The 26,976-nt window shown below is 42.5% G+C and overlaps 1 protein-coding gene across 4 annotated transcripts in view; it reads left to right on the top strand.

Annotated features, from left to right (window-relative positions):
- The window catches only part of RANBP17 (RAN binding protein 17), a 324,083-nt gene that overhangs the window by 284,507 nt on the left and 12,600 nt on the right, over positions 1 to 26,976 (top strand). For all 4 annotated transcript variants that reach the window (XM_085001775.1, XM_021076682.2, XM_021076681.2 and 1 more), the window contains one exon: positions 10,201 to 10,367. In XM_085001775.1, the coding sequence (XP_084857901.1) occupies positions 10,201 to 10,367 (167 nt within the window). The remainder of the gene's footprint in view (positions 1 to 10,200; positions 10,368 to 26,976) is intronic.

Here is a 26,976-nt window from a genome sequence, read left to right as displayed (position 1 = left end):
ATGAATGTTAAAAAAACAACCTTGCATTCCATACTTGGTTACAATGTATTGTCCTTCTTATGTATTAGTGGATTCAACTTTCTAAAATTTTGATACAGATTTTTACATCTGTGTTCCTGACAGCTGTTGATGTCTTCTTCTGTAGTTCTTCTTTTACAGTTTTCTGTTCTTCTCATATTTTTGCCTTGTTTTAATGTTGTCCTAAGACCCTTATGAAATGAGTTGGAAATGTTCCCTCATATCCTGTTTTCTGAGTGAAACCATTAGGCCTAGATTTGTCTTTGTTAGAAGGTTTTTAGCTATAAATTAAATATCTTTAATGGATATAGGACTATTCCAGTTACGTATTATATCTTGAGTAGCACATGGTCATCTGTGTCTTTAAAGGAATTTGTCCTTTTCACCTAAAGTCCATCTGACATTACTGAAGGAAAGTTGTTCATAATATCCTCTTATTATACCATTTGATTTCTGTAGGGTTCCTCTTTCATCCTTGACATTGGCAGTTTTGTTTTGCTTTTTTTTTTCCTGATCATCCTGGCTCTAGATTTGTCAATTTTATGCAAAGAACCAGCTTTCAGTTTTCATTGATTTCTCTATTATTTTTCCATTTTTTTATTTCATTGACTTCATGTGTGATCTTCATAATTTCTTTCATTTTGTTTGCTTTTCCTTTCCTAGTATTTTCAGGTAGAAGTCGAAATCACTGATCTTAGACCTTTTTTCTTTTCTAATATACACATTCAGAGCTCTAAGCATTGCTATGACTGTAACTCACAAATTTTTATATATTTGGGGATTTTACCTCTTCAGTTTTAAAATGTTTCCTAATTGCCCTGGTTATTTCTTCTTTTACCAATGAGTTGTTACTTAGAAGCACATTGTTTAACTTCTAATCTTACTGTTACCGATTCTAATTTTTTTTTTTTTTTTGTCTTTTTACTATTTCTTGGGCCGCTCCTGCAGCATATGGAGGTTCCCAGGCTAGGGGTCAAATCGGAGCTGTAGCTGCCGGCCTACACCACAGCCACAGCAACGTGGGATCCGAGCCACATCTGCAGCCTACACCACAGCTCACAGCAACGCCGGATCGTTGAGCAAGGGCAGGGATTGAACCCGCAACCTCATGGTTCCTGGTCGGATTCGTTAACCACTGCGCCACGACGGGAACTCCCTGATTCTAATTTAATTCCATTGTAGTCATAGGATATACTCAGTGGTTGTTATAACTTTTATATTTATTGTATCTTTTTTTATCCAAGATATAGTGACTGTCCCATGGGCACTTGAAATGAATGAGTATTCCATTGTTGTTGGGGAGACTGTTCTCCAAGTGTCAGGTCTAATTGATTTATAATGTTCACATTTTCTGTATTTCTACTGGTTTTCTTACCTGTTTGTTTTCCTTTCTTTGTTTTTGTTTTTGTCTTTTCAGGGCTGCACCTGCAGCATACGGAAGTTCCCAGGCTAGGGGCTGAATTGCAGCTGCAGCTGATGGCCTATGCCACAGCCACAGCAATACCGGATCCCCAACCCACTGAGCAAGGCTAGGGTTTGAACCCACATCCTCATGGATACTAGTCAGGCTCATTACTGCTGAGCAACAGCGGGAACTCACTGTTTATTTGTTTCGTACTTGTCCTATGAATTACCAGGAGTGAAGACCTGAAGCCTCTAACTATTCCTTTCAGTTCTCAGCTTTTATAGAAAATATTTTGAAGCTCTGTTATTACGTGTATAAATATTTAGAAATATTATATCCCCTTGATTAATTCACCCCTTTATCACTGTGAAATGACCCTCTTTATCTTGGTGATAGTCTTTCTTCTGAAATCTGTGCTGTCTGATGTTACCATCCTTTCCATCACCCTTTTGATTAGCGTTAGTCTCTTTTTCTATCTTTTCACTTTTAATCTTTCTGCGCCTCTGTATTAAAGTTGGTTTCCTGTAGACAGCAGGTATTTTCTATTGCTGTTGTAACAAATTTTTGCAAACTTGGTAACTTAAAACAATGTAAATGCACTGTCCTATAGTTCTTTAGGTCATAAATCTGACATGGGTCTCACCAAGCTAAAATCAAGGTGTCAGCAGAGCTGTTTTCTTTTCTAGGAGTGAATCTATTTCCTTGCCTCCTCCAGCCTCTAGAGACCACCTACATCCCTTGGCTCATGGCTCCTGCCCTCCATCTTCAATGCCAGCAACACTGAATATCTCTGGCTATTCTTCCATGGATGCGTCTCCTGTTGGTTCTGACATCTTCTACCTCTTTCACTTTTAAGGACCTTTGGAATGACCTTGGGCCTACCCACATAGTCAAGGATAATCTCTCTATTTTTAGTTCAACTGATTAGCAACCTTAATCCATCTGCAACCTTAGTTACTCTTTGCTGTGCAACTTTACGAAATGCAAATTCCTGTGCCCACCACAGTGAGGCCAAAGAAACTGAAGCATGGGCGTTTGGAGCAAAAAAAGGTTTATTGCAGAGCCATGCAAGGGGAATATAAGGCTTATACCCCAGAAAACCCCAAACTCCCTGCAGGATTTCAGCAAAGCATTTTTAAATTATGGTGAAGGAGGGGTGTGGTTGGTTGGTGAGGACTTCTTGGCGTTGGAGTCCTTTGTTCCTGTAGCTGTCCACAGAGGTCATGTCACCACGTTCCCATAAACCTCTAGCCAGACAAATGTTAAATGTTATTCTCTGTTCTGCAACTTTTTCTCTCTGTATGAATGGAAAAGTGTTATACCCTTAAAGGTCAGAGCCTGAGAATGGGCTGTCTTGTGTATTTCAGGCTATGGGAAACTTTCTTTTTTTTCTCAGGCCACCCTCACAGCATATGGAGGTTCCCAGGCTAGGGGTCCAATCAGAGCTGCAGCCACTGGCCTATGCCACAGCCACAGCCACACCAGATCCGAGCTGCGTCTGCGACCTACACCACAGCTCACAGCAACGCCAGATCCTTAACCCACTAAGCAAGGCCAGGGATCGAACCCGCAACCTCATCGTTCCTATTCGGATTCGTTTCCGCTGAGCCACGACAGGAGCTCCTATAGGCAACATTCTTAATAGAAGCAGAAGCAACAGAATACAGTGGTTAAAGTAAAAGAAACAAATTCAATATGGAGTCAGATTTGTTCTTCCCTATTACATAACCTAACACAGTCACAGGTTCTAGGGATTAGAATATGGACATATTTGCCTAATATACAGCATATAGTTGGATCATGTATGTATACCAAACCGGACTATCTCTGCCTTATAAATCATGTTTCAGCCATTTACATTCAATGTAACTGTCAGTATATTTGAGTTTAAATCAACAACATTGCTATTTGTTTTTCCCCTCTCCTACCTGGGCTTTGTTCCTTTTTCTTGCCTTCTTTTGATTTGGATTAATGAAATGTTCTTTATGAGTCCATTTTATATCTCCTATGAGTTTACTAGCCTTACTTCTTTCTTTTTAGTGGTACTCTAGGATTTACCATCCACACCTTCCAATATCATCAGAGTTCGCATTCAAATAATTGCAGTCGTCCTCTCTCCCTCTAGCTCCATTTCTTCTGAAACTCCAGTCACACATGTGTTCTCTCTCTCTGTTATGTTGTTCAGAGACTGGAGAGGACTCCTTTGCAGACCTCCGGAGCTCTCTCCTTGTGTATTTCCCACTCTCTGGTATTCTGCCCACAAGTTCAACCTGCCTCACCCTCCCCAAAGTCTACCTGTTTCTCTTTAACTCAGCGAGATCACTTGGCTTTGTTTGGATTCCCGCTTCCTGGCCTGTAACCTGGAAACTGCTTTGGGTACTAAGCTTGAGCAGTTGTGTGGGTAGTATCTCATTTGTTCCCCTCCTCTCTGATTTAACAGTCCTATACAGCTTCTTGTGCAGTAATTGAAAAACATTGTTCAGATATTTTGTCCTGTTGTCTAGTTGTTTATGGCAGAAGGAAACATTCTCATAGCAGTTAATCCTTCATGGGCAGAAACCGAAGTCTTGTCTTTTATTATTATAGTTTGTCTTGACATTTGAAGATTTTTGAATTGGTTGCAGATGGCTGTGTTGTTCGCAAAATGTGCTGTTAGGCCCAGAATCTGCATTTTAACAAGTCTCAAAGGAATCTTGACCAAGTGGCATCGTGGAGGGAATACTGAACTTGGATTTAAGTCCTGGTACTGCCAATGATGAAGTGTATGACCATGGACATGGACTCTGGGACCTTCTTCATAGGTCCACTTGACTCATTTCATTCTCAGAACCACTCTGCATACCAAAACTGGGGTACATACACGAATAACACTGTCCTTATTTCCTATTTGATTGTAAGCTTCCCATGTGACAGGAACAGTGGCTTGGACACCACTTTTTTCCCAATGCCTAGCATGTAGTAAGTGCTCAATAAATATTTATTGAATGCATTAATTAGATAATATCATTTTCATAATGTAGATGAATAAGCTGTTACCAGAGACGTGAAACAACTTGCCTAAGGTCATACAACTAACAAGTGCCGGGAGTGGGAGTCTTTCTAACTCCGAAAACCCATTCCTCTTCACCTCATGACCCAGCTAGATCACCTGATGAAGGTCACAGTTTGGCAGGTGAATTGTGCCCTCTGTCTTCAAGAAAGAGGATTATTTAGACTCTTGAAAGTAACTACTTGGGTTTCTCCTTTTCCAACAATGATAAAATTGCCAAGAGGCACTTACAGGTATTATTTGAGTTACAAGATCCCACAGTGGCTCGATGGGATCCGCGGCATCTCTGGAGCCCTGGGACGCAGGTTCGATCCCCAGCCCAGCACAGTGGGTTAAGGATTCTGCATTGCTGCAGCCTCAGTGTAGGTCATAGCTGAGGCTCCAATCTCATCCCTGCCCCAGGAACTCATATGCGCACTCCATGTGCCTGGGATGGCCAAAAAAGAAAATTGGATTACATGCAGGTTACAGTTCTGCTGTAGCCTCAGTGGGAAAAATGAAAAAAAGCTACAAAAAGGTTGAACCAGTGACTTGCTTAATACACTTAACATAATATTCAATTTTTTTAGTTAATCATTCACTAGTATGTTTAGAGTCCGGCCAGCTATAATTTGGGAAAAGGGAAAGGTGAATAAGAAAAGTGGTTATATTTTCCATCTCTTTAATCACCCTTCCACCACCACCACCACCACCTACCCCCATACTCTCACACACAGAGCCCAGCATGGGGCTTACGAAAACCTGCTCACAATGACTCTCACCTCTTTCATTTATCAATTGCGCACATGCCCTGTACTAGTTCCATTCTAGACCTTGAGAGTACTGAAGAGAAGAAGGCAGATGAGGTCTCTGCTCCTGTGAAGTTTATATTCTAATAAGGAGAGATAAACAATAAACACACGCACACAAGAAAGTGGCAAGTCATGATAAGTGCTCAACAGAGGCTCAGAACAGGATAACGAAAAGGGAGTGTTTGTGTGACTTTTAAAAGGGATCAGGGAAGCCCTCTGCAGACGAGCCGTGGCAGGGATGGGGACGCATTCCAAGAAAGCAAAGGATGGCCCAGAAGGCAAAACAGGAAAGGTGGGGGCAAGCAAAAAGGTGAACCAACTGGAAGCCATCAGAAATTTGCCCATCAAGCTCACTATTAATGAAATGTCCATTAGTAATTAAGAGTATATTGTTCGTTTGAACACATTCTTGAATGGAATAGAGTAAATATTATCAATGTATTACAGGAGTAAAACATTCAGGAGATTCTAGAAACCTAGAGACCTCGTATAGTAGTTTCTCCCACCAAAGACATGCTAAAGAGAGGAAAGCTATGGATGAGCTAAATAGAACAACAGGCTTAATGTTTCCGGGGTTGAAATAGCCAGGAAAACAAATAAGAAGCAAACCTACTAGTGTTGGGCCCTATGTTACAATCTTTTCATAGTTTGTCCCTTTAGTTTCTCAAAACACCTTGCAGAGTAGGTGGTTTCAAGCACATTTTACAGAGGTGCAAATTGAATCTTTGTATAGTCAAACATCTAGAAAATATAGATTCAAATCTAAACCACTGCACCACCCAAACAGGCCTTTTGTTTCCGAAATTGCCTTTCACACTGTCTTTTTCCAAGACCTTCATCCTCCCCTCTGCCATGGTGAGAAATCTTAAGTGGAAGCCAAATTCCAGTTCGGCCCCGTTATCATTCTTCTGACTCTCAGTTCAGCAACTCTTTCCTTTACAGTTAACTTTTCAGAACAGCTTCCCATGGTGGGTCCTGGTGAATAAGAGGACCGTTAATGATGCACGTGCTTCCTGGGGAGACCAGTTGCCAGAGAAAGGGGACAGGTGGTTGTTTTCAGCATCAAACAAGTTGCTAGAGAGGACAGGGTGCCTATTGGGCTTACAAATTCTGTCCAAAATTGTCTAAATCCTAGATGATAAGATTCTAAACACCAAGAAAGAGAACAAGATACCAAATGCGTGACTTCTGTCCATCTTTTTATTTCAGAACTGTTTCATTACTTGAATCTCACACAATAGCTTGAGCTGCAGATAAAGAAAACCAACAATAATACATAGTCCTCACCACTATTCATTCTGTTTTTGATAAAATGCCCCATGATCCTTATGATTCCACACTTTTCAATCTATCCTGAGCTAACATTTATCCTTTTCAAAGCCCCCAACCATAAATCAGCCATAATGGAAGCTCTTCTTCTTGCTTTTATCGCAAGGATATATGCTCCAACTTTCATGTCTAAAGTGTTTACCTGGCTTTTTCATAGCTGACTCAGTAGATTGGAACCTTTTAATGCAACCTGCATGGCATGTGGTCACCAAATCTATGTGAAGTCTTTATAATTTGTGTGTGATTGATAGCATATTGCTCTTCACTGGGGAGGGGAAACCATATCTACTTCCTGCTTGCTTCCTTTTGTAGATGTTAAGTTACTTCATCCGTTTACTTTCATGATTGGGACTTTGCAGAAAAATGAAGGAAAAGAGAAAAACAAACAGGCTCAACAGGTCTGTGTCTGAATCTTAGGCCTGAGTGTTTTCTACTGCATTGTATACTGCCTCCTCGGGTTATAAAACCAAAGCATCCTTTTCTGCAAAGTAACCCATTTAGTGAGGAGAGGTAAACAGTCAGTCAGTCATTCAAATGCCAAACTTTAGGAGGAAGTAAAAGCTCCTTTCTTGAAAGCCTAGAGCTCCACAGTTTCCCAAAACTATTGTCCATGCTCCTCTGTAGACCTCCGTTCAACCCTCGTGATCTCCTATCAGCTACCACTGTCCTGTATTTCGTAGCTTTTCCCCCAAACCTACCTGTTTACTATGTTATTTCTAAAACAATGTATGTGAAAGTTTTTAAACTGCAGTGTTATATTGATTCTAGTATTAGTACTAAACAAAACTCAAGACCTTTAAAAAACTTTCTCAGATTAGCTTTGCCTGTCCATTCTGTAATTAACTCAACTGATGCTTCACCTCTAATCTGTGACGGATACACCCGTGTCTCTGCATCTTTAGAAATAAGTATTTCTTAAGAAGTTTATAATCTGGTGCTTCCCCACCCTACTCTCCCAACCTGCTTCTCTTCTGAATCTACTGTATTTGCTCATCATATTTTTTTGTTTTGTTTTTGTCTTTTTGCCTTTTCTAGGGCTGCACCCGAGGCATATGGAGGTTCCCAGGCCAGGGGTCCAATCAGAGCTGTAGCCGCCAGCCTATGCCACAGCCACAGCAACGCAGGATCCAAGCTGTGTCTGCGACCTACACCACAGCTCACAGCAACCCTGGATCCTTAACCCACTGAGCAAGGCCAGGGATCGAACCCTCAACCTCATGGTTCCTAGTTGGATTCGTTAACCACTGCGCCACGATGGGAACTCCTGCCCTTCATATTTTTAATTGTTTGTCTTGTTATTTCTGTTACTAACCATAAACTCCCCAAGACTGTGTTACCATTAGCCAAAAAATCTGGGCAGCGTCGTGCTCTGAATCAAAACCATGAACTTTGGATAAACTATCTCTGAGCTTCATTTTTCTCATTTGAAAAATGCAAATAATAGCACCTACTATATACAAGAGTGGTTATCAGAAATATTTGAAGTGATATTTAGAGTATAAAGAAATCATGTCACTTACTTAAAAAAATAATAATGCCTTTGTTACCTTTCAACTTAAATGTAAATGTCTTGGCCACTGGATACCCTCAAGCACCATCCGAAACTGCTCTGTCAGCCTTCTGTCTTCCGATTCCTCTACACACTCTTTCACTCAAACCCAGAGTCCTACTCCCTGACTATACCCCCTCTTTTCCCCATGAGGGCAAATTGGCAGTAATACCGTCCTTTTTTCTTCTTCCAGTTTTATTGGGATATAATTGACATACGGCACTGTACAAATTTAAGGTGTACGACAAAATGATTTGACTTACCTACCAGAATGATTACCGTAATAGGTTTCGTGAACATCCATCATCTCATGTAGATATAAAAGAAAAAGAAAAAATACGTTTCCTCGTGCTTCTTAGGATTTACTCTCTTAAAACTTTCGTACATCATATGCAGCAGTGTTCACCGTCTTTATCATGTTGTGCATTGTATTCCTAGTCCTTATTCATCTTGTAACTGAAACTTTATGCCTTTGACCGCCTTCGTCCAGGTCCCCCTCCTGCCTCCCCCTGCCTCTGGTAACCACAAATCCGACCGCTTTTTCTATGAGTTTGTCTGTTTGTTTTTAAAGTATGATCCACCGATAATACTGTCTTAATTCCTGGTATCCACTATAGTCATTTGATATTTCTGAACATGACAAAATGGTCACTGTGATAAGCCTAGTTGCCATCTGTCACCATGCCAAATACTATTATCGGCCATATTCCCCACTCTGTACATTTCATACCCATGCCATTTATTTCATAACTGGAAATGTGTGCCTCTTCATCTCCCCCACCTCCTTCTCTCATCCCCCCACCTTCCTCTCCTCTGGCTGCCACCTGTTTGTTCTCTGTATCTGTGCCTCTGTTTCTCTTTATGTTTGTTCATGGTGTTTGGGGTTTTTTCGGATTTCATGTAGAAGTGAAGTCACGTGGTATTTGGCTTTCTCTGTCCGACTTACTTCACTTAGCATAATACCCTCTAGGTCATTCGTGTTGCAACTAAACATAGGAAGCGCTCAATAAACATCAGGAATTTCTAGTTATTTTCTTCTCATTCAACTCTGCAGATATTTTACGTATGATGAGAAAGGTTAATTGGCTCTTTCACAGTAACAACATAGCAAGTAGTTGGAAAGGAAGGAATTTGAAACCAGAGCTGCCTGGCTGCAGAATCCACACATTCTCACTGTATTATGTACATTGTGCTAATATCTCCATGTAAAACATGTCCTTCCTTATATTTAACTGGGACTTTTCCAAGCCCATCTCAGGTGCTGCCTCCTTTACTAAACTTCCCTTGATCCTCATCCAAATGCAGTAACTCCCTCAAAATTCTCACAGTGGTGTGTCACTCTTTTTTTTCTTTTCTTTTTTTTTTTTTTTTTTTTTCTTTTTGGTCTTTTTGTTTTTTAGGGCCACACCCGCAGCATATGGAGGTTCCCAGGCTAGGAGTCAAATCAGAGCTGCTGGCCTACACCACAGTCACAGCAACACGGGATCCAAGACACTTCTGCAACCTACACCACAGCTCGTGGCAACGCTGGATCCTTAACCCACTGAGCGAGGCCTGGGATCAAACCCGCATCCTCATAGATGCTAGTCAGATTCGTTAACCACTGTGCCAGGACGAGAGCTCCTGTCACTCATTTTTAGACAGCACTGTCTTCAGTGACTTACGTAGTAAATCATGAGCTCCTTGACACCAGGCTGAGCATTTCCCCTGAAGCAAAGTACTTTTGCACCAAGTTTACGCCCTGTTTCCTCTGAAGCACTGAGTAAATATTGAATAAAGTCACTTGAACGGAACAACAGATCATTAAGGCCACATGTGGAAACTTCTGTCCAGTGCAGTCCAGGAATCATTTACTTACTAGCACGTCTCTAGGCGGGGTCGGATGGTAGACATGGGGTTTAAAAAGATAAGCAAGGCAAAATCCCCTGTCCTCAAAGAATTTACAGTTCCATAAAAGTGTTTTGAAACCAGAAAGTTTTTTTTTTTAATTTAGACATTACAGTGAGATGAAACAAACACTTTAGTAATGCAAATGAATTCTCACTTGTTGTTCACACAGATACAGTTGTCTCCTCCAGCTGCTGTACCAGTTTAGACTACATCGTCACCTACCTCTTCAAGCACATAGCAAAGGAGGGCAAGAAGCCCCTTCGATGCAGAGAGGCTGCCCAGGCCGGTCAGAGACTATTACACTTTATGCAGCAAAATCCAGACGTCCTGCAGCAGGTAACTGGCGGTTGGTCATCTGGTTTACGAGATAAGGGTTTCCCCAGAGCCAGTCTGGTCTCTGAATATCTGCTAGTGCACTCGGTCTCCCCAAGACTCTTTACCCGTTCTTCTCTAGGAGTATTTTCCCTGAAGGTAGAATAGTACACTGGCCTCAGGATTTCCCACCTTCAAGAAATCGCCAAGTCGTTCGTCTCACCTCTGTAAAGTTAAAATTCAGAAGGAGGCGGCCACCTCCTCCTGCGACAAGAGAAATAAAAGGCAAAGCTGGCGCTAGAAACAGTCCAGAGCCTCTAACGATGTCATCTCAGGCTCGCTTTGTGAATACTCTGGATGTTGGGAAACTACCATTTCCTAGTCTGTTCCAGTCAGCTTGCTGGGAACTTTCCATTCATCATATGAGTTTTCCTATGTTAATGGGAGAAATCAGGTTCAGATAGGTCATATTTCTAAGAGCATTTAAGTTATAAGTAATAAAGCCCCAATTTGTTTATTTTTGAATATGTTTTAAATATTTGAGTATCTGACTAGCTAATATGAATTAGATCCAAGGTCTTTTTTTCCTTTTTTTTTTCTTTTTTTTTTTTTTTCTGTTTAGGGCTGCACTCGCGGCGTATAGAAGTTCTCAGGCTAGTGGTCAAATTGGAGCTGTAGCCGCCACAGCCACAGCAATGCCAGATCCAAGCCGTGTCTGTTACCTACACCACAACTCATGGCAGGGCTGGATCCTTAACCAAGCAAGGCCAGGAATCGAACCTGCATCCTCATGGATACTAGTCGGATTCGTTTCCACTGTGCCATGAAGGTGACTCCCTAGATCCAAGTTTAATATTTTTTTAAAAACTCATTTCTGAAAAGCACAGTAACATCATGCGTAAAAATAAATACGTATGTCAAAAACATTTCAAAGAGAATAATACCGTTTTGCCAAGGAGATACCATCACTGCGATATTTTGTAGTTCTAAATTTGGAAAATGATATCTTCATACTGCTTCCAATTTTGTGTGGGTTTTTTTTTTTTTTTGCTAAATTATCTCCATAATAGTCTGTGGTTTGCAAATGTAAACACTTTAACATGGTCATTAGCCAGCAAGTAAGTTGCCTGCAATCAGCAGAAAATGTCAATCTGAGCAAATAAATGATGACAATGAATAAGACGGCTGTGGAAGAGGTTTTCTCCTAGCTGTCATTTTTTTGCTAAGTTTTTTCATCTTTATTTGTGGTGGTGTTTATTTTCCTAGAAGAGAGGGGTGTAATTAAGATTTTCGGTAAATCAGCAGAGGGCTCTAGGCCTGTAACTATTTCATATGACCCTGGATTGTTACAGCATGTTGATGATAAAGGAAAGAGCGGGAAGGTAACACGCTTATTGAGGACTTTCTATGAACAAGGTACAAGAGCCGTTAAAACCCGTAAGACGTAATTTCTCTCCATCAGTGAATGTTTTCTGCCAGGTTGGAAAGAGAGTCAAGCAACCAATGATATGATAACTGGGTTAACATAGCCATGACAGAGAGTGACACGGGAGGAGAGGCCTTGCAGAAACATCTTCTCACTCAGATCCCACAACAACCCCGCTGTGTGGGTCTCATCCTCCCCCTCTTACGGAGGAGTAAGTGGAAGCAGAGAGAGGTCAGCTGCAAAGCGGAATGGGAACCAAGGTCTCTTTGGCTCAGAAGCCCGAGTCCTCACCACTCCCTTACACGGTTGATTCGCAGGGCACAAGTTGGTGGGCCTAAGATCTCAGATTCACCCGGAATGTCTTCTCAAACTATACATTCTGTCCAGATTTGCATGCACCTCTCCTCACCCGTCCATCTGCGGTAGCCACTGGCGCTGTCAGGCATGTGACCGTCTTCAGGTGTTTTGCAAGGAGGAGGCTGAGAACCACAGACGTGGAGCATGTGGCCCCTGGAGAAAACAGATCCCCATGGACTGGCCGGGAATCAGACCCAGGCCCTACCCACCCTGGCCCGTGACAAGCCAACCACTTGTCAGCACTCAGCCGTGACCACAATATTGTCCCATAAACTTTAGCTGAAACTTTCAAGGGGGTCGAAAATGTTAGTAAAAATCGATAGGCCGTGGTCCTCAACAAATACCCTCAGACTGTGCAGAACACCTGATGTGGTTGTGCAACAGACCATCAGGTTGGTCTTTACGCAAAATCACCATGTGTTGATTGGCTTAAGTAATTTCTGTGTGTTAATAATACTTGGTAACCCTTTACTTTATAGCATATGACTTAGTAGTGATAGATCTTTATTAACAGTGGAATACATTCTATTTATTTGGAATGTAGCCTTTTAGATAGCATTTTAAATATTAACGACGGGTCTCTGGTAGTCAGCATAAACATGATTTGCATTAGCACTAGCTTATATCATCTTGAGTGCCTCTGATGTCAACTGCTGGGTATAGCAATATGTGACATCATCTCCTTAGGTCACTGACAACTTTGACCTCTATTCTTATGCACAGTTTCTGTCGTCTCAAAAGCTCTTTTGAATTGATTTGAAATTTTGACTCTTCCCTTTATGAGGCAGTAAAATTGATAATTATTCAGATGGGAACTGAGCGCTGAGTGAAAAATCAATTCCACCCGCTCTCTGCTGCGTATAAAATTACTTCTGAGTCGGCCGGACTGAACGGATGGCCAGAGTAAAAGCAGCAGGCAGGAGGAGTGGGAAGAATTAGCTGGACAGAGCTAATAGCCTGAAGGGAGAGACTTGGAAAAGAGGGAGTGGGCCAGTTGGGGGTTATTATGAGCAAGGATGGGGCCCATTGATCATCTGTTTACATCAGCTTTCCAAGACCTTATAAATCAGCCCTGAAGAGCAGCAGAATCCAAGATTCGGCCTCTTACCAGAGGGAATTTAGATTAGATTATTCTCACTTTCACACTCAGATGAAAAGTGAGCCATTGATTATTCATTGGTTGCCCATTAACTGCTGTTTTTATAGATGATTTGCCTATCACAGGAGGTAATGAACAAGGTTGCTGCTTCATAACTTGAGGTTTCAGTTTTCAAGGCATCTGTGTCGGTTAAGTAATGCCTAACCCTGTTAAAAGGAATGGGTTACAAATTGCTTAACAGTGCTGAAAAACTAGACCCTAATGACTAATTGTGCCTCGAGTTTAGAGAGGGTTTGTCAGCTCTTTAAACTAAACGGATGCAATGATACTGCAATTATTTACTAGTTTGAACTGTCCCCCCCACCCCCAACCTGGACCTGTATTGCTGGAAGTATAATTGCATGAAGAGTGTCAGTTCTAAATTACCAAGGTTATCTCCTCAAACTTCCATCGCGAATGAAGCACGAAGCCACATAAAGGGCTTTCTGAAGGCCTTATAGGCCTGTTTGTATGCAGCCGCCTGAAAAAGACATTTTAAGTGCCTCTCACATGAAAATGTGTTTATTACGACCGGCTATATGACTTGAGATTGTCAGTGTTTTTAAAAACATTCTCCATGGCGTTCTCTTGTGGTGCAGCAGGTTAAGGCTCTGGCATTGTCACTGCAGCAGCTTGGGTCACTGTTGTGGCTTGGGTTTGATCCTGGGCCCATACTGCAGGTGTGACCAAAAAAAAAAAAAAAATTAATTCTCCAAATTAACCATCTTCCATGTTTTGCAAGCAAATCTAAATTCGCAAGCATTAAATTTAGTCCATTTGAAGATCTATAATTAATTTCAAGTAAGAATCTATTTCAAGTAAGAATTACTGTCAAACCAGCATTGTTTTAACTTAACACTGAGAAAAAAACAGTTTATGTATGTTAAAGGGAAAAAATTCCCATGTTTTTATGTCATTAGACAGATAAACTGAAATATTAAGAAGAGGCCAGTGGTAACACTGAGTGGGCATGGATCTGCTACAGTAATTTGGAAGATACAATTTCTCTGTAAAACTTTTTCAGTTTTTAGCCCTGGTGTTAGGTGTTTGCATCGATAACTCGGGGCTCAGAATTCACTCGGTTATATCGCAGAGTAAAAGGAAGATCTGTCCAAATTAGGTAAACAAAAGAGCACGTTTTATAAAACTAGGGGGGCATCTGAAAGCTATGACTCATCCTTTTTCAGATTATAAGACTAAGACACTGATGCTGAATGCTTCTCTAAATCAGAATTTCTATTAAACCCACTGCTCTAGGAAAAATAGCAACTTCCATAGAAGTAGAACAAGAATTGTGTGATGATCCGTGTTACTGATTAGATTATGCATTAACTTATTAACAAGATTTTTTAGCAATTATAGTCTCTAAAATTTAAATACCTTGAATGGAGGAATGAGAACATTTAGGTTTGGATTTTTCTTAACCTCTTCTCTTTAACTATTTGGCTCAAGTCAGTGGTACTAAAAACCCAAAAAAGATTCTAATTATAAATATCTCCCCCCCCCCCGGCCCCCACTTCCCTCTCTCTCCCCCCTGCTCCCTCCTCAGTCCCTCCCTCCCCCTTCGTGCTAACCTGGCATTTTTATTTAACTACAAATTGTGAAGAGCTGTCAGGAGTTATAAGAATCATACTTCAGATACTTCAGTAGGGACATAAGCTGAAAAGAACATTCACCCTTTTCCTCAATCAGTCAGTCAATCAATGAAAATTGCTTTTGTATAGTGCTCTTCGTGACATGCATCCCAAAGTGAATTACAGCAAAAGGGAAATCATCGGCTCTTTTTTCATTTCTGTGTTTAGATTGAAACGGTATTGCTCAACATTTTGACATACTATACAAGACATCTTTCATACTTAAGATTCCATTCCATAATACTAAGTGGGAGAAAGTGCAGTCGCATATTTAACTGATGTTGAGATTTTGGCCTCTAGAACCTCAGCAAGACTCTCACAGTGAGAAACACTTTAGCAGATGAAATATATTCATGTCTCGCCTCTTAAAAAAATTAACCAGATTTTCTGATATTACTATAGACATTCCGAGTGAACTCTAGATAGAAAGTATGCTCAGGACCCACTAGCTCAGTCTGGTTGATTTGCAACTTTACTGTCAAAAGTGTGGCAGTAGATTGATGTGCAAAACACATGCTGAAGGAACGTTTACAACTGGATCAGAAGATAACATGAATATAAAGGGAAGCCAAAGACAGGTCACTAGGCATGGCAAGTGAAAAATGGAAATAATAGAATTGTTATTTGCACATGCTGCCGTAATCTCGGTCTTCTTCACAGCAATACACTTTCTGTTTATTTCTAGGAAAAAATAAAACTGGCAAAATATCACAAGAGACAAGCTTAAGCTTTTTACATGTGTATTTAATCGGATTTAATCACCACAGGATCTCCGAAGCTGTAGTATTATGAGTGCCATTTTACAGATAGATAAACTAACTTCGCTAGGTTACTAGTCATCAGTAAGGTCATATAGTCAGTAAGTGGAGAAACTAAACTTTTAGCCTAGGTGTGTTTAACTCCAGCATTCACATGCTTAACCGCAAAGCTGTAGATTGTTGCTGGCTGCTAATTTGAGGCAGCATGTATGTTTTGAGCATTTACAATGAGGCAAGTTGAGCTTCCAGTAAGTCCCACCGGGGCCGTCCTTAAGGTAGAGTGATTTAGAGCAGTCATCCTATACCCCAGTGTTGGGCTGCCGCCGGAATGAAGCAGATGGGCAGTGACCCAAAGAGGCAGCGGGCAGGGGAGAGGGAGGTGGTTTGCCAGCTGGTATGGAAGGGCCCGGTGGCTCTCACCATCACTGAGGCAGAGCGAACAGCACTTCGTCTCTCTCTCCTTCTACACCCACACCCAATCACTAATTCTATCGTCAGACATCGAAGGTATATAATTTAATAGGACATGGATCCTTGAGAAGGTCAGAGTCTAATAGTATAACTGTCTCGTGCTGTTCCTTTGCCACTTTCCTTTAATGCCTCTGAGGTCGCTGCTGAGGTTTCACTCTAACCTGATTTTTCTAGGATGGGATCAATATGGCCGCCGTGAAATGAAGCTGGGGAAGCAACAAGTGCTCTGCCTCCGTCCCTCGGACCCGGCCCATCTGCAGGCTGTGTCCTGACTCTCACCACTGACTCCTCAGTATAGAGGGTCCTTCTCCTCCTCTTTCTGGCTGTAAACAGCTCCTCTGTTCTAAAGGAGGCTTCTACTGCTGAGTACCATTAGCTCTGTCAGAGGTCATTCAGATGCACATTGGCAAGTCTGAAACTGACTCTTTTGAGCATCCCTCTCCCTCTGCTTTTCCTTGTGTAAGGTGTCACAGACCGAGGGCCTGTAGAGGCAAGTAGGCAACTTGACTGAGGAAGAAAGCTATGTTGAATATCCATCCCTGCCTAAAGGGGGCAGCCTCCGAAGGGCTCCAGCTAGCTGCTGTCCTGTAAGCTGGCAGTGCTGCCAGATATATTGAGTATTGCCAGATATGTTGAGGTTTCCTCCCAAAGAGAAGCCAGAAGTCCAGGGCTGTAAATCAGTGTTGGCCACTGATTGAAAATTCAAGATAAAAATACTCTGCAGGCCAGCACTGTATGCCTGCTTACCAGTTTCCCGCCCCTGTGCTCTGTAATCCTGGAGAATTTCAGAGCTAAGCTCTCTTAATGCATGATCCCTTTTATTTCTCACAGCCATCCCATGCGGCCTTGCTACAGTGGTATTTTATTTCTCCCTGATGTTTTGATAATCCTTAAAGCACACTTTTTTTATTTGTTGTTCCAAAAGAATGCCATTATTTTGCTTTTACATACATACGACTGTATTCTTAGGTCTTTACTGGAACTTAGAGGGTGTTTTTTCACATTCGGGCTGTATCTTTGCACATAGAAGGGGTGCAGTAAACAGGCAGTGAAGCTCAGTTAACACCTTGCAAACTTTTTTTTTTTAATTTTCAAAGTAATGAGATCTGTTTGAGGCCAAAGTAAAGGTCGCTTTGGCTGTGTGTGTGTGTGTCTGTGTCTGTGTCTGTGTGTCTGGGTATGTAGTCTAATTACTCAGATCAAATCAGAGTATCTACGAGGACCAGGGCTGGACATAAGGATATAGATAAGAGCCAGGTGACAAAAGTCCAGTAGGAAGTAAAACTCATAAGAATGATGACTTTGTGACCGCACCCCTAAAGATCAGTTTAGAAGTTATAAAGTTATAATTTTAAAAGTAGAAAAACAAAAAGGTTTTGGAGTTCCCATTGTGGCACAGCAGAAATGAATCTGACTGGTATCCATGAGGATGTAGGTTCAGTCTCTGGCCTCGCTCAGTGGGTGCAGGATCCGGCGTTGCCATGAGCTGTGGTGTAGGTCACAGACGTGGCTCAGATCCCGCATCACTCTGGTCGTGGCATAGCTGGCAGCTGTAGCTCCAAGTTCCCTAACCTAGGAACTTCCATGTGCTGCTGGTGCAGCTCTAAAAACAAAAAAGACCAAAAAAAAAAGGAAAAAATGAGAAACAAGTTTTTTAATAAAAATGGCATTTTTATCTGTGATATTATAAAATCATTTGTCTATACATCTTTAGAAAGATGACTAGTCCAAATCCTTTGTTACATACCATATCTTTGCCATTTTGATTTCATTTTTTATAGACATTTGTTGCACGACTCTTTCAACTGTAACCACAATTGGTGTTTTAAGACAAAAACCTTTTCAAATAGAAACCTATTATTGATCTATAGGTCATCAAATTAGTGTTATAATCCTATTACCCATCTTTAAAGAGTACTCCCCCCCCCCCGGCCCCCCAAGGATCATCTGCATCTTGATGCTTGTCCTGGCACTTAGCAGAGCCTGAGACCTTGTGGTGGTCAAGGAATGTCTACAAAACAAACCAAAAATAATTAATTTTTAGAAGTACAGTCTGCAGGTGGTGACTTTAGGTATCAAGTCTAGCGTGGTCATAGACCACAACATAATAAACTAAATGATGATGCTAAGATAAGATTATATCATTATATACTATATAATAACCCTGCTGAAATTCCACAAGGAAATTTCATTCTAAACACAGTTGAAGGAAAAGAAGTACTTCAAATATTGTTCCAAATAGTTAACAGAAGAGATAGGATTTGTGGGTGTCTTTTTTTTTTTCCACTAGGACATGTGTTTTTCTACCTCTGAGCACAGTTTAAAGATGTAATCCATTGATAGCATAACTTGCCTTATTAATTGAAAGGGATGGAATCCACCAGATGTAGCCCAAACCAGCAGAGAGTTAGGTGACTAAGCAACAGCAAAGACACCATATTGAGTGAGCCCGAATTCAGTCTCCAAGTCATTTATTTCAACCAGTGACAATACATTTAAACTCCTGTGCCTCAGCAGTGATTGATGGTTTAATATCATATATAATTTTTTTAATGAAGGCAAACCATTTAAATATGTTACCATTTGCACTGGTATTCTCCTATGTACATAACTGCATTTAATCATTATGGGGATTGTTTTTATACTTGTGTAATTTGTATCCAAGAAATAACTGTCAAAAGCATCTCATGCTGTTGCTGGAAATGGTACAGTGTGCTTCATACTTGAATAGATTCATTCTTCCCTGCACATAATTAAGAGTGTTGGAGCTTTCACTGCTACCACATAGGAATTCCATGTTTACATTTCTGAGAATGAAAAATTAGCCACAATGTGCTTTTTTCAGGCTCCCATTTTCTGGGGCTATGATATTTAAGTACCTTAGTTCTGTACCAGTGTATGATTTGAAGAGTTTGATTTTAAGACTTTTAATATTAAAATACATAATAAAATTTTATTATCTAATTACAAGAGGGTTTAGCCTCTTATTAAAGTTGCTAAATCAGGCCTAGATTAGCATCATAATGGCACAGTTTGACATGGAATACTCAAAAGTCAAGTTCGAGGGAAGGGATGGGTTTTCTGTTGTTGTTTTGGGGGCTTTCTCCTGTGCCCACCCCTTGCACAAAATAACAAGGATGAAATGCATGTATGGAAACAAACAAGGAGCAATTTGGGATGCTGGAAAAGGAGTGGAGGTGTCAGCCTAGGATGGTACCCTTAGGCGAGGCAGCTGGTATATGTAGCCTTTTGTTTATCTGCTACTGGTTTATGTAGCCTTTAGGCCGGCACCAGAAACAATCACTCCTACAGGGTCAGCTGCTGGTCAGAAGCAAAGTAAGAAAAGATTTTGCGTTCAAATGCGCAGCCATAATTTCTGTACAGCTGGCACCTGCTACTGGTGCACAGCGTGAAGGTGAAAGGTCAAAGAGGCAGTTGTTCAAAACTCAAGAATGGCTTAAAGGGACTTGTAGATTAATCTGCTTTATTAACTTCTGTATATTAGATAACTATTGCTGTGAATGACAGTACATCTTTTTGAATAAGTCGCATCTCTTTCTCTTTTAAATTAGCTTTTGAGTAATGAATATTAAATAGAAAGCATTTCAGGGGTAATTAAATGAAAACAGAATGATGTCATTTTACAATTATATTTGTGTGTTTACAGAATAGGGGAATTATAATGTTTTCCAAGGAGCTAAAAAAAAAAAAAAAAAAAAGAGCCAGCTTCATAAAGAGAATTTGAAATAAATAAGTTACATGTCCATTAGCCTTTATGTTTAAACTAAAAAATATGATGTAGTTTGTGACTTAGCATAGAGTCATTGGGTGCCAGTGGCTTGATTTGGCATTCCCAGGGGCTCCAAGTGTTTCCTTTATGAATTAAAGTGACTGCAATCTGTCATTGTTCTTTTATCTACAGTTTAGCCCAGTCAGTTTTGCTATTATTCTGCAGCAAATGTTCTCAGAATAGCAAAGGAGTTGTAAAAAATGAACAATAGCCATACCTTTTCCTTCACACTCATGTAAAGCAGATAGAGAACCTTATATAAGGAAAAAGGCAGTTTTACACAGGTTTAGCGCAGTAATGATCAGGCCTGCTTTTTGACCGTCTCTCACCCACTACGGCGAATGGAAAACAAGATGGTTTTTAGCATCTTCGTTAATAGTGATGGGTTCACTTAGCTGTCATTGTAAATTAAGGATAAAAAGATTTCACCTAAAGGTTTCCTTTTTTAAAGTTTCTGCAAGGAAAATTTCCAATCCATAGATTAAATACAGGCACCAACCCTGGGGAAGTGTCTAACAGCTTGTGTTAGGACAACTTTTTCTGCTGACTCTCAGTGATTTTTGGTTTCGTTTTTTTTAAGAATTCTCAGAAAAAGAAAGCATAGCAGATGGCACCTGCCTTTTTACGCTAACACAGCACAGGTAGTAGCATTTACCTGGATTTCGCAAACGGAAGTTATTTGGGATTTCATTTGCATTCCCAAGTTTTCACACCAGTTCAGTCTCTCTACCCTGAGCAGTGTTTCTGTGACACGTGGAGATGACGCCGAAGATCATCATCCTGTGTCACATCCAAGCCAGCCCAGGGCTCACCAGAAGGATCCTAAACTTGCATGGGCATCACAGAGGAGCAGACCACCCTGACCAGAAAAGACTGGGTTGGGAGTATTTCCCCATCCTTCAACTCCAAAGTGGAAGAAGCTTTACACAGCCTTCTTAAAGATCTCTACTCTTCTTCCATCCTGTAGCAGAAGCCCTCTTTAATGCAGGGTTGCTAGGACCTAAGAGGGGCAACCTCAGATTCAAACAGAATGTTGATGATGAATGATTATGATGAAAAAGAAGTAGAAATAATTATCATATGCCAGGCTCGTGTGCCAACTGCTTTATGTACATATACACATGTATATTCTGGTGTGGGTGTGTGTGGGGGGGTGTAAAAACTCTAGTAAAATAGTAACTCACCCAATATCCTAATAAATAGCAGAACCCATGTTCTCAACCACTATATGGACAACTTTTAAATGGCCTGGAAACAGGATTGGGAGGGATGGAGACATATACCATTCATTCATTCATAAATCCTTGGTTGAGCCCAGGACCTCTTTCTTGGAGAACTGATTGAACGAGAGGTGAACACGTGACCCAAGCTGGCTCTTATTCCTTGGATTTAGAAACCAGCATTTAAAAGATGTTGGCAGCTTCACCTGAATTGAAGACTTGAAAAATCAAGGACCTTGGGGCAGCCATTCCCTGCCATATGCTCAGAAAAGTAGCCTATCGTCAGTGAGAGAAAAGAGCAGACGTGCTGAAAGGATCTCAGGGACCAGGCAGGCCCACAGGGAGGGAGACTGAGAAAGACCCCCCCCCCCTGCCGCCCCAGTGTTCTGGTCCCTGGTTCCAAGCCCTTGAGAAGCCTGACTGCGCTGCCTAGTATAGGGGTCCCAGAGGCACCCCTTTTAGGCCTAAGTTTTGTCTGCAGTGGTCGCTGTCCTCAAAGCCAAAGGATTCTTGACTCAGGGAAGTTGTGAGGACAGAATGAACCACACTGGGTATGGTCATGGGAACAGATTCATCTAGCACATAGAAGGTATTCAATAACTGTGTAAAAGAAGGCTTCACTTTGAAAAACAGTATGCAGGTACCACTTTTTAAGGCCTCTATCCCTGTCCATATCCCTGCTGTTCATAAATATAAACAGTGAAAAGTATCCTTTCCAGGAAATCCCAAGCCCAGGACTTCATTGCACAAGATGATTTGATTTTTAAGGCCATGACTTCAGCCGGATGACTTATGTCTTCCTGGTCCCATCCGTGTGTTCTGCCTTCCTTAGAGCTCTTTCTGTGACGAGCATTCTTAAGATCACAAGTACTCAAAAACTGGATGTGGGCAGGGTGTGGTGTGGATTGTAGTCTTGGCCTGAAACTGATCTTTCTGGCTTAAGAATAAGTGATACCTACTCCAGGCATTACCTTGCAGTAGCAAGAATGAAAATAAATGTCATAACTCTTTCCATCCATAGAATGTCTTCCTACCTAATATCTTGGGGGTTTTTTTGGTGTTGTTTTTTTTTTTTTGGTCTTTATATGGTCACACCCTTGGCATATGGAGGTTCCCAGGCCAGGGGTCGAATTGGAGCTGTAGCCACTGGCCTACACCACAGCCACAGCAACGCAGGATCCTTAACGCACTGAGCGAGGCCAGGGATCGAACCTGCATCCTCATGGATGCTAGTCAGATTCGTTTCCACTGAGCCATGGTAGGAACTCCCCTAATGTCTTTTCTAAATCTCACAACAACCCTAATGGGCAGATAGGGTCAGTATGGATATTTTTTAAATTTGAGAGTATCGATACACCAGCAAACTTAATCCCATGGTACCTGTATGGGTAAAGTATGCAGAGGTTCAGAGAGGCTAAATAACTTGCCTGAAAACACACAGCCACTGAATAGCAGTGCCTAGAATATAACTAAGGCTTTCTTGTCTCCAGAATTTACAGTTTTCGCCATACCAAGCCTTTCCTGGGCCTTAACCTACCTTTCCTTCCTGCCATTTCTTACCCATTCAACCCTGTCCAAGGGAGACAGCAGGATAAATGACAGGTTTCCCCTGCCTTCATTTCTCTGAGTGGCTTCGTGGATGGTATTAGAAACTCTTTGAGTTTCTTGAAAGAATGGCACAGTATAAAGTGAGGGTTGGCTTAATGATAGCATGATTTATTCATTTTACAGTTATTACTGATTTTTCACATAGTACTTACTTGAAGGGTAAATTATGCGAACTTTTCCCAAAGTATATTAGCGTGCTGGAGATGTGAAGTCAGCCTTTGTATTCATTTGTCTTAACTCTTGCAAGTTGTAACTAACAGTAGCCATTGGTGCAGCCATGAGCTTATATACTGTATTAAGGAAGGCTTCTTATCTGGTTGCAATCTAATCATTACTTAAGAACAAGGTGAAAGCTCCTTAATCCTCAGTTCTCTCATGAGCTAATGCTGCTCTGTATGCTTTGCAGCCCGAAAGGACTCTTGCGTGTTAATTCTGTATCCCTTGTCATGCTTATTAGGAAAATTCAAACATTAGTGCTTTTTCAGCTGATGAAATTCCAGAAATCCTCTGATCAAAGCTGTTTAACTGAAAATTCTCTATTTGTTGAGGACTCCGTACCTTATAACAATCAGAGAAAGATTTTGCAGTCAGAGTAGCTGGTTTTGAATCCCAGTTATGCTACTTCCTAACCATGTCCTTGAAACAGCTACTCCACCTCCCTGAGGACGGCAGCACCTCAGCCAGGGGAATTCTGCACCTCGCTGAACTCAGGCAGCTGAGCTGTTGCCTCCTATGGTCTCATGCCCAGAGCCCCCAAGACTGTAGCCAGGACTTGGATGTCTCCCATTCCATCACTCCCTCAGCCAGTTACCCCATAACTTGGAACACTGGCATCATGGAAAAGAAAAATACTCAAGCGTTGAGGTCTTATGAACATAGAACGCTAAGAAGAGGCAGTGGGAAGTGCAAGGCCTGGAGAGAAATCTCTCAGGCCCCAGAGAGACCCACCAGAAAGAAAACGCTAAGCAAGAGCTCTGTGTTAATGCCCATACTTAATGTGGCATCTCGTTTTAGATGGGACAAAGAAGTTCCACTCCGGGAACTAAAAGCGTCAATTAGAGTTGAGTGCATTTAGGTAAGATTTCTCTGCGACCTTTAAGATTGGAAGGAAACAACTTGATGGGTGGGCAATAAGAGATTAATAATATACTTACTTAGGCTGCATGAGCTCCTTAAGGCCACAGGGACCGCATTTTATTCAATTCTGTATCACGTAGTAGGAGTTCAGTAGTTCTTTGAGCAACAAATAAGTCTACGAAATGAAGAAGGAGGGAGAAAAGAAGGAAGGAGAGGTCCTTTAGCACAGTTCTTGACACACAGTAGGTATTCAACACGGACGTGTTGCGTGCGTGCACCTAGCACGGAAGAGGTAGTGATGGAATAGTTTTGACCTGAGCGTGTGCAGATGAAACAAGTCACTAAAAAAGGGGCTCATAGCTTCTCTAGAGGCCTGGCCTGCTTTGGAGTCTGTACTTTAGGGGAGCAGTTCCGCCCTCAGCAAACGATGCACTCTTCTCACCCTCAGAGGGAGAAGCCCTCCCTCCCCAACCCCCTCTTCTGCCGACCCCCCTGCGTTACCTACCGAGAGGCTGGAAACAAATTGACAGAAACCTGGAGGAAAGTAACTCGAGTGATTTAGGAGAATGGAAGGGCCGGCTTATGGGGCCAGATTAAGGAAGCTAAATATGTATGGCCTGCCTAAGTGACAACTAAATGGGGCATTTGATAAGTCTATAAATACTTGGAAGATGTAAATGCCAAAGAGGAAAGGGAATTACTTAGCATGGCACAATGGAGTATTGGCATAATGGGATAATATTAAGAAAGGGAAAATGAAGGTTGAACTTCAATAAAAAGCTTCCTGACGAAGAGAACCATTGCTGACAGGGGACACTATTAAGTTATGTGCTGTGGGCCAAGGGAAGCGATGGCAGTGCCATTTCTCAGGGTCGTGGCAGCAGAGCCAGCAAGACGGGGGCTGAGACCTGTTCTGACGGAGGCCCAGGAGCCAAGCAGGCCCCCAGCCTTCTGTGTCTGCGGCCTCCCAATCCTGGAACAGGAAAAAGCTGCGTTTTCTTGGGGGAACGCGTGGCTCAGGCCTCCTAAAGGCTCCAGGCCCTGGAGAAGCTGCCCTTGCACATCGCTGCCGGAGGCATTCAGCTTAGTCGGTACCCCGTTTCCTGCAGGATAATGCTGCCTTCTCTCGCACACACTACTAGGCCCTGCAGGAGCTCCGGCCCCGCCTGCCCAAGCAGCCTCGCCCACCCTCTCAGGTCCCACAGAACTGGCCGCCATTCCCCAGACGCTTCTCCAGACCTTTGCACCTGCTGCCCTTCTTCCCACCTCACTCCCTATCAGGCCTTGTCGAGTCCCTGCAGCGCCCAGATGTCACCTGTGAAGCCCTCCCTGCCTGCCCCCCAGGCCTCGGCAGAGTCAGCCTCCTGCAGTCTCTCAGAGCCTCCCGTGCAGGCTGCTGCTGGTGGCACTTGCTATACGTGTTGTCACATAAGCAGTGTATCACCTCCCCTACCTGACGGTGAGCTCTTTGAGGGCTGGGACAGTGCCTTCTTCACCTGGGTGTCCCCAGAGTCTGACACAGAGCCAGGCACAAAGTACATGGCAGTAAATGTCCAAATAAAGCAAGGAATGAGGTTCTGTCCCCAGCACTTCCTCTCCCTGCCGTTCCACAGGCTCCCCATGTAATTACTAGGTCAGAAGAGCGTCCGGGTTTCGGTAGCGTCTTTGACTCATCTCCCCTCCTCCTGGCCAGCGCTCTGAATGCCGTTTAGACAGCTGAAAATACAAGCCCTCTAATCTGAAAGGCAGTGTGCCTCCTTCTGTGGTTCAGACGTGAACCCTAGACTGATCTTTAATGGAAAACGCTTCTGAGGGCCGAATGCATTTTCAAAAAACGTACTTTTCTCTCCTCACACAACATCATTTGAACGTGATAAGTAAAATAATCGTCCAGTGTTGGGTGTGATGATTTTTAGGTCCATCTAACCAGATCCCTTAAGGACATCAGGGAGAACATAGTGACAGATGAGAGGCAATGAAACTTCGAACCCCCTACTGCAGGGATAATGTGTTTATTATGAAAGACAATATTCATTGCACTCTGCTTGGATGACTGCATGAGATGCCCTCGTGCCGTCGTGCCTTATGTTGTTCTGTCGTGAAATAGGATAGTCATTGGGAAATGTTGTGATGACTGTTCAGTAAAGTAGCTTGCTGTTTCCCGCTCCCCTCCCTGATTTTGAATGGTCTCAGAGTTTACTTGATCACTGAATATTTAATATAAACATGTGCTTATAGTCATCTCTGTCATGCATATATATGTGCACTGGTTGGGGTTCCTGTCACTGCTCCTTATCCCCTGAACTCACTGTGGGACTGTTGGTCTGCTAGACCGCAGCCCCCTCGCCGCTATATGTGGCACTGCGGGGCAGTCGAGCTTCCAGCCCCTTCTCTCCATTGCTGTCTTACATCTGAGGCCATGGTCTTAAAGCTCAAAATTTACCTATAGTGGGAGTTCCTGTCATGGCTCAGAGGAAACGAATCTGACCAGCATCCATGAGGACGTGGGTTCGATCCCTGGCCTCTCTCAGTGGGTTAAGGATCCAGTGCTGCCGTGAGCTGTGCTGTAGGTCACAGACACGGCTCAGATCTGGCATTGCTGTGGCTGTGGTGTAGGCTGGCAGCTGCAGCTCCAATTCGACTGCTGGCCTAGGACCTTCCATATGCCGCACCTGCGGCCCTAAAAAGCAAAAAAAATAAAAATAAATTTACCTATAGCTGTAGATTAGGTATACCTTACCTAGAGCAAACTGTCAGGTTGTATTTCCTGGAACGAGTTCATTACCTGAGAAGAAAAGGAGACACAGCATCAAGGATTCTGACCGGTCCTCTGTGCCTCTGCTACCCCAGCCTTGCCCAGGCCCTGTCGCCTCTCCGCTGGATGCTGCAGCAGCATCTGAGCGTGTCACCTCGCCTCCGGTGCCCGCCCGTGGCTGCCGTTGCCCACCCTCCCCTCAGCTGTTGTTCTCAGTCAAAGGCCGCAGCATGAGTCCTTTGAAGGCTGCCCTTTACCTGCGGGCCCAGACTCAGTCCTGCCTTGAGCATGACCCTGGCCTCCGCCCCGTCTTCTCCTCCCCCTCAGCTCCACCCGCTTCCACTCCAGAGAAGGTCTCTCTCGAAAGCCTCCTGCACAGAGGCCGCCTGTTCCTCAGAC

This window comes from Sus scrofa, chromosome 16 (genome assembly GCF_054392235.1).
Source record: "Sus scrofa isolate SSC_HxYL_T2T_F1_AM1 chromosome 16, Sscrofa_HxYL_maternal_Yorkshire_Landrace_v2.0, whole genome shotgun sequence".
In the NCBI taxonomy this organism is placed as follows: Eukaryota; Metazoa; Chordata; class Mammalia; order Artiodactyla; family Suidae; genus Sus; species Sus scrofa.
Note: the sequence above shows the minus strand (reverse complement) of the source record. Positions and strands in the feature narration are given on the sequence as shown.